Raw genomic sequence first — 8,083 nt, 5'->3', positions numbered from 1 at the left:
TTGACTGATAGTATGTGGGTATAAATGGAATTTTAACAGTCATTTGGTTCAATTGCTACTCATCCAGTGGAAGAATTTTTTTTTCTTACCATATATGACAGGTTGTTTTCCTCCATTGATTACTTGACTCAATAGTCCCTTGTATCATTAGACAGTTTTAATGATTAGAAAATTCTTACTATGAAGTATAAGTCTGCCTTTCATATCCACTCATTGGTCTCAGTTCTTTCCTATAGAGCTAAATTGCACAATACCCTAACTTGAACACCAATCCAGAATAGAACCCATAAGAAATGTGAAGACGAATAGAATGTCTTTACTCATTTGTCATTTTTCCAGGGTAAATATTTCTTTAACCATTTCTTAAATGATATGATTTCTATGCACTTCATGATTCAGGATATTCTCCTTTGAACTGTATAGTTTTTAATATACCCTTAAAATATGTGCAGCATCGAATCTGTTATGTCAGGTTGACCTGTCTTGTATAATTAATCAGTTGAGGACACAGTGGGGGCTGTTTCCAGTACTTGGACAGGAAAAAATAATTGGTGTAATTTTTTGCATTTAAATTTTGTTGGCTTCTTTTCCTCCTCCATTTTTAAAGGTAAATATTACTTAATGTGATGCATTATCCCTCTTCTCTCTTTATATTAGATTCTTTGGTTGATTTCATCATCTTTATTACAACTATATAGATAAAGCATATGTATATATTATATATAATGCATGTACATGCATATATGTATACAATGCATACATATATACACACTTGCACACAGATATGCCTAAGTACGTCCTTTCTTGTTCCTGATTTACAATTTACTCTGAGACATCTCCATTTGGATGGCCTACAGGAAATTTAATTCCAACATTTCCAAAATGGAACCTCTTTACTCCTCAATTACCATACCTCAAACACTATATAATCTTCATTCTGACTTCTGGGGGGTTGGCACTGTTATATTCTAGCTCCTACTTCTCCCTTTACTTCCCCTCCCTACATCTCACTAGTATCTGAGTCTTCATTTTCTATAGTATCTTTTGATACCATAGATATTAAATTTTTATCAGATTCCACCATAAGCAGTACAGCACAGAAAAACTCCACTGGTTACATAGAAAAGCTCATCTGAATTACCACTTCCTGTGGGAAGATTTTTTCTGTTATTCCTATTTGTTAGTGTTCTCTCCCTCCTTAGATTAGTTTTTCCTTATTTACTCATTTGTAAATTATATCTAGCCTAGAAGGTAAGCTTCATGAGGACAGGGAAAATTGTTCTTAAGTATCTTAGCTCATAGCAAGTGCTTAATAAATGTTTGTTGCATTTAATTGCAGAACAGTGAACTTGACAATTGTCGCACACAGTGTTAAATTTATGTAATCTCACCTTCTACAGGATAACTTTCACAATTCCTTTCAATTCTAGTAACTTCACATTCCAATGATCTCCACTTTGTCCTGTTAGTACCTGTTTGTACATAATTATTTGCATGTAGTATTCCCCATTAAACTGTGAGCTCCTTGGGAGCAGAGACTGTCTTTTCCCTTTCCCTGTATCCCCAGCACACAGCCTGGTGTATAGTAACTCTTTAACAAAAGCTTATAAACTGACTAACTGATTAAAATAAGTATAGGGTGAGCTGTGCAGCTTTTGTTTATGATGTTTTTATTACTGGTAGCAGCATTTTATAAACCTGGAAGAAACAGTATATCCTTATTATTCTTGATCTAATTTCCTTAAGTAGATAATAATATATTTTAACTTAACTTTGGGGGATTTTACCTATAAAATACAGTTCAAACATTAAGAAATTTCAATTCATCCTAAAGTTAGGTACTGCCCGACCTAATGAAACTGATGCAAATAAATCTATTATCTTCCATTCTTCATTCCAAAAGTGAATGGGGTATTCAAAGAAATGTAATGTAAAATATTTTCTTTCACAGTTTCTAAGATCTGATAATGCCAATAAAAAATGAAAATCTAGTATTCCAAACATGAAAGGCAAATAAAGCAGGTGTTATTCAAATGGTGAAAACCAACTTACAACAAATGATTCCTGATATACTTAAATACTTAACAAAAATTTATTGCAAGAGATATTTCATCACTGGATTTACAGTTTCAAGGAACATAGTACAAAACATAGTGCATCCGCTTTCTAAACATTAAATAGGTGCAAGTACACAAAGATTAAAAAACAAAAGGGAGTACTTTACAACATAAATTACAGTACTATAAATATATTTTATGTACATTATACATCATCTAAGACAGTTTAATATACAGTATAGAGTTCATATTAGTTTGTGACTATTCAGTGCTTTAATTATATCATGGGTAAGAACGATAAGGATATATTTGCATTGTTACACTTAGAGTAAATGATTTCAAATTAATGAGGCCTTATTTAGGCCTGTTGACTTCCACCATTTACAGAGCCATTTTTCAAATGAAATGAGCATTACAGACATAGGAGTAGCTTTCACTTGGGTATTCCCTTTCCCCACTCCAATTGGTGACTAAAAGAGAGGTTGGAGAGGGATGACGGTGGGGTGGGGTGAAAGCAGAGAAGGGAAAAGGGCATGGGGGAGAGGGGGGAAAGCCAGATGGCTGGGATGAAGAACCGATGATGGAATGATAGGCAACTGAGGAGGTGCAACAAAAGTCGTGTGACCCGCAGGGCAAAGTCTGGGTCCTACTGAAATCTGAGGTAAAGGTGTTCTGGTGAGAGTTGGAACTTGGGAGAGAAACTGTTGGTGGGGCTGGAGCACTTTGAACGTTCCTGCAGCAGCAGCGGCAGCAGCTGCAGCAGCAGCAGCAGCAGCATGTTGCTGCAGAACCGTGTGGTGGATAGTGGTTACCGAGGTAGAACAAAGGGGCTGCTGCAAAGGCAAAGACTGCAGAGGAGGGCTAGCTGGCTGTAGGGAAGGTGGAGCAAAGGTCAACTTGACCTTGGTAGGCAGCAGACTTGGGGGCATGATGTGCTGGTAGGCCTCACATGGCAGATCTTTGAATTTTTCATGGTTTTCTAAAGGGAACAGTAATGTTTGCTCTGGCAACGCTAATGGGGCAATGATCTGCTCTGTAGTTAAAAAGGTATGACCATTTATATGTGCTTCTTTGAATGGTAATGGTGGTTGGCTGTTAAGAATTCCTGAATTATACCTAAGCCATTCATTTGCTGCTTCATTCATCTTCTCTTGAGGGAGGGCCTCAGCAAGTTCATAATGACAAAGGAAGGATTTGGGTGGAGGTGGACCAAAACTCCTTTCAATATTAGGCAGCTTCAAAGGAGGAAGGTTTTCACTATCGTGTTTTTCTTTTTGCTCCATCATATTCTCAGCTGGTACCTTTGACAGGGCACTAGGCTCAAATTCGGAGTCTGGAGGATATTTGAGTTCAAACACAGAGTCAGGAGAATGTTTGAAAGGTTCTGAAAATTTACCTGCAACATTCTCCATTTGCATATACTCAATTTTTCTGTTAGTTTCTGGAGGAATGAAACCAGAGGAGTTCAGAGCTAACTTGTTCTCCTCTGCCTGTGTTTGTCCTGTACTTCCTGCAAAATCAATGACGGATTGTGGTTTTGTTTCTTTTGTTTCATCCTGGGTCATTAACTCACCCAGGTTACTTGACTGAGATTTTTCTTTCAAACAGCTATAACTCAATTTCTTTCTTAGCTCTTGGTCTCTAAATCCAGAATGAAGTCTAGTTCTTTTCCTCCTTCGTTTCTTTTTAGGTTTACAGGGTTTAGCCAAAGTCCTTGTTGGTCTCAGATGCTGTTCAGTTAAACAATTTTGTCTATATAAGCTTTCATCTGATGAGCAAGAATTTGTGTACTGTCTCTTTTTTCGATAAGATCTTTCAGGTTCATTAATAAGTGAATTGTACCCTCTTTTGATGGATGGGTTCTGACCCAGGCATTTCACCTCATTTTGGTATACTAAACAATTATGGTCTGGGCTACAGCTAGGTGTTCTGACTTTCCAATTACAAAATGTCCTGGAGTATTTTAAATTATGTTTTCCAGAACTGAGCGTTTGTTTTGTTGGACCATGTAAAATAGTTTTGCTCCTTCTATGGAAATTTTTAGAACTGACAGCTTCACCATTGTTCTGCTTTGTATTCCAGATCTTACACATTCCTTTTTTCTTGTGTAGATAGATGGGCATTGATTTAGGTCTTTTGTCAGGTAATTCATGTGGTTCTTGTAAATGCTCTTTAGTTAGCCAGGTATTTTTGCATTCATCACTACCTTTTTCTGAAGTTACTTCCAACTCATGGGTCTTTGCTGCATCAATGTGATTAGTCTCTGGTTCCATTTTGAAAGAAGCATCTGACTCTTCTTTGGTTACTTCCCTGTAATGATGCTGACATAACTTTCTTCTTCTTTTCTTTTTTCTATTTCTATGAAACCAGTTTTCATGAGTTTCCTTTAACCATTTTTTATTGTATTTCTCCTCCATATTGTCTTGCCTTACTTGTTTTCTGGTGATGAATTTATCTGGTTTTCCAATCCTGTATGGATCATCTTCATGCTTTGTGTCTATTTCCTCCTTGCTCTTTCCAAAATCACAGCCTTTGGTAAAATTATCATCAATTATAACTGATATGGCATGGTTATACTCATTTTTGCTACTTCTAATTTCATAATCATTGATCTCTGCAATGGAATCATCCTTGCAGTCTACAGCTGTACTCCTGCAAGTATCTTCAGTCATCTGCTGAGAATGAAGAACCTTTAAATTATGTTTATTTTTCTCAAGACTGTTTCTTGATCGAGTAGACTTAAAGTCAAAGCATAGAGGATTACAGCTATAAGAAATTGATGGTTCAGTACTTGTATAAATCAACATTTCAGATGGCCATTGAAGAATTGTTGATCCATACTTGTTAAGCACAGGCACAAAAGGCTCCTGTGGTCTTCTACAAATGTCCTCTCTACTGTGCAAAGTTGCGTTGTCCCCTTCTATATTTGGAGGGATCAAAATTTCAGGCTCCAATGTTTTACCTTCGGGTTCGTTAAGGGATGAATCAATGCAAAGATTCTTAGGATTTTCCTCTTGCATAGTAGGTGAAGACAAACAGTCATTACCAGTGGAGACAGCTGTTGATTTATTTCCTAACAGTTCAGATCCATTAGAGTCTACACATATGTCTTGATTAGTAATGAGATCTTTGGGTTTTGTCTGATCTGGTAATACAGTTGGATTTACATTGCCCTCAGAATCAGCCAGTAATGGTAGTTTTGGCTGGCAAAAGGGGAGCACTAATAATGCATCATCTTTATTCACAGGTTCTTTTGTCTCTGTGGTTTGAAGAGTTTCTTCTTTTTCAGAGTACATCTCCCCAAGTGCATGAAATGAATTTGGCTTTTCTTCAGAATTCAAAACTACTTCTGTTGGTAAAGACAATAGATGGTGACAAACTCCAGGGACAAATCTACTTTTTCTATTAAAACCATTTTCTGCAGAAGCATCATCATTGTATTCAGAGAAAGCTGCAGCTGAAGATTCCAGCTTCACTGATGCTTTCTTAGGAAAGGCAAAAGAAAAGCCAACCTTCTGCCCATGGACTCCAGGAACTTGGTCTCCAAGATTGGTGGGTTTTGCCTTATGATTAATTGAACTTTCTGGAGATGATGCAACAGCATCAGCATCTTTAGCATGCTGATAACTGTGAATCAAGGTATCTTTGAATTCTTCCTCTTTATTTACTGAATCTACTATATCTCTTTGTGTAATTTCATTAACATTCTCTCTCACTGTAACGGTCGTTGACTTGAACATAGGACCACTCCCAGGAGCACTGAAAAACAAAACGAAACAAAATGTATCATATATAAGAATGATGATTAAAAAGATTAACACTTAAGCTTTTGTATGTTAATATATTATTAAATTATGCAACTCATGAAAAGATATTTTTAGATATGAATAAGTTTTCAATAAAGTGGACATTTCTTTAGTGTATGAATCATATTAATTTGTCACAACATAACAGTAGGTACATTTGTCTGTTCTCATTTTATAACCACATTTGCAAATGAATTCCTATGTATACTTTCCATGCCCTATACTTTTAAAACTTTTAAAACTATTAAAGACACTGATATACATATTGAAATGGTTTTACATTCCATGTTTTAGATGTGTCTACTTTTGGCATCAGCAAAACAAAATCTATCATTCAATTCACTATAAAACAGAAGTGTGTATAATGCTTTCTGTCATAATTCCTCTATAATATGGTTAAGCTGCTGGTGTCTAAAAGGATCTCATTTGAAGTAGCTTAATGGTATGAACCGGGGGGACAGCAATGCTTACATCTGTTATATGGCTTTCTACCAAGACTAGATCAAAAAGGGCCAGTTTTGATAAATGCTTTAAATATAGCTCAACTTTATTTAGTGTAGAAAGTGATTTGGGTCTCAGTGGTTACACAAGGATAGTTATTTCCTTTTTATGATGATATTATCAAATACATTTGCAATTTTTTTTCATTGTGAAAGTAGGTTCTTGGAAAAAATCACTGGTGAGCAATTTAAAAGCAAAGGTCAAGAGATAGTACAGTGATATCTTCACTCAAGTGTTTTCAAGTTTCCACTAAGAAAGTCGGTCGACCAACGCTTTCAATCACTATAGTTTAAATAGAAATAGAACATATAGGGTTTTTTTTTAATAAACTAAAAATATGTGTCATTTTAGCCTCCTCTGAAATGTTCATTTAAACAGGTTTCTGCATAAAATTCCAATTCAAATTACTGCTTACAACCCACAGAAATCCATGAAAATGTATGTGCCTTATTTTGGGAGTGATATAAATAGAAATATGCCCTTCATTTCCACCTCCAATTTTCTTTTGTAATTTAAAAAAAAAAACTTTAACATTTCATTGCATTCTCACCACGTGGCTTTTTTCCTTAGCTCTGCCAGCTTGTGTAGTCGTTGAAGAGCCTTTTCCTGTTTTCTTTCATCTTTCCTGGATTTAGATGCTACATTTCGTGCAAATTCTCTTTGTTTTAAATCTTTGAGCCTCTGTTAGGAAAGGAAATGTGGAAAAGTAAAAGGAATTAATAGTATGTGGCAAAATGGAAATCCTGATTAATTTCTTAAAGTACATTTTCCAAACTTTCAATTTTTATATTTTGATGTTTAATAATGCTGTAAAACCATGATAAGACATTCTTGACAATTTGTGCTCTGCAAATGTGTTTTTGGTCTTGGCTGATTTAAATGAGTCCCAGAGTTCAATTCACTTGCTTCATGGTCCATGAAGGAAGTTGGACGGAGACGTAGTGTTGTGATAGGGTAAGCTTTAAGAGATTGCATAGATGACATGTCAGTTCTGTTGTATGATTGCAGAAGAAAAACCAGTGTAGAGTTCAAGACAATGCAGGCAGAGAGAATGATTGAGTGAAGCATCAAAGGTGAGTGATGGGAGGCAACAGAGGTGTGAATCATAGTTTGGGTAGGGAATGTATCCAAACTGGTGAAATAGGAGGACATAGCTTAGAAGCGAAAAGTAATGTAGATATATTTCCCATCCAATCCATGGTCAGCTGCCAAAAGTTAGCCCACATAAAACCTAAGGAGACAAGATTGAAGCAAGAGCATCAATGAATGAAGGTGGAGGAGTGAGGAACTTCCTTTGCTCAAGGACTCCTACTAGTCATTTGAATTTTGAGAATAACTAACCTATGCAGAACTGAAGAATAACAGGTGATATTAAGAATATCTCTCTCTCAAGAATTCCCTGTGTCTTAGTGACTAGGCTTGGGTTCTATTATTGTTCAGTCATTCTCAGTAGCCAATTTTTCTGACCCTATTTTGGATTTTCTTGGCAGATATACTGGAATTGTTTGTCATTTCATTCTCCAGTTCATTTTACAGATGAGGAAATTGAGACAAACAGGATTAAATAACTTGCCCAGGGACACACAGTTGATGCCTGAGTTTAGATCTGAACTCAGGAAGATGAATCTTTCTGATTTCAGACCTAGCACTCTCTCCATTCCACCATTTAACCACACAGGTTTGGGCAAGTAGGAACAATTCTAGAGCTCAGATGTTCTA

General features: G+C 36.1%; 1 protein-coding gene across 1 annotated transcript in view; it reads right to left on the bottom strand.

Annotated features, from left to right (window-relative positions):
* Positions 1-2,008: 2,008 nt before the first annotated feature.
* ZNF804A (zinc finger protein 804A) overlaps positions 2,009-8,083 on the bottom strand; it is a 447,029-nt gene continuing 440,954 nt past the window's right edge. Inside the window, exons 3-4 of the mRNA XM_072612587.1 lie at positions 6,915-7,045; positions 2,009-5,816 (exon numbers count right to left, since the gene is read on the bottom strand). Coding sequence (XP_072468688.1) covers positions 2,528-5,816; positions 6,915-7,045 — 3,420 coding nt within the window. The 3' untranslated portion in view covers positions 2,009-2,527. The remainder of the gene's footprint in view (positions 5,817-6,914; positions 7,046-8,083) is intronic.

This window comes from Notamacropus eugenii, chromosome 5, assembly GCF_028372415.1.
Source record: "Notamacropus eugenii isolate mMacEug1 chromosome 5, mMacEug1.pri_v2, whole genome shotgun sequence".
Lineage (NCBI taxonomy): Eukaryota > Metazoa > Chordata > Mammalia > Diprotodontia > Macropodidae > Notamacropus > Notamacropus eugenii.
Note: the sequence above shows the minus strand (reverse complement) of the source record. Positions and strands in the feature narration are given on the sequence as shown.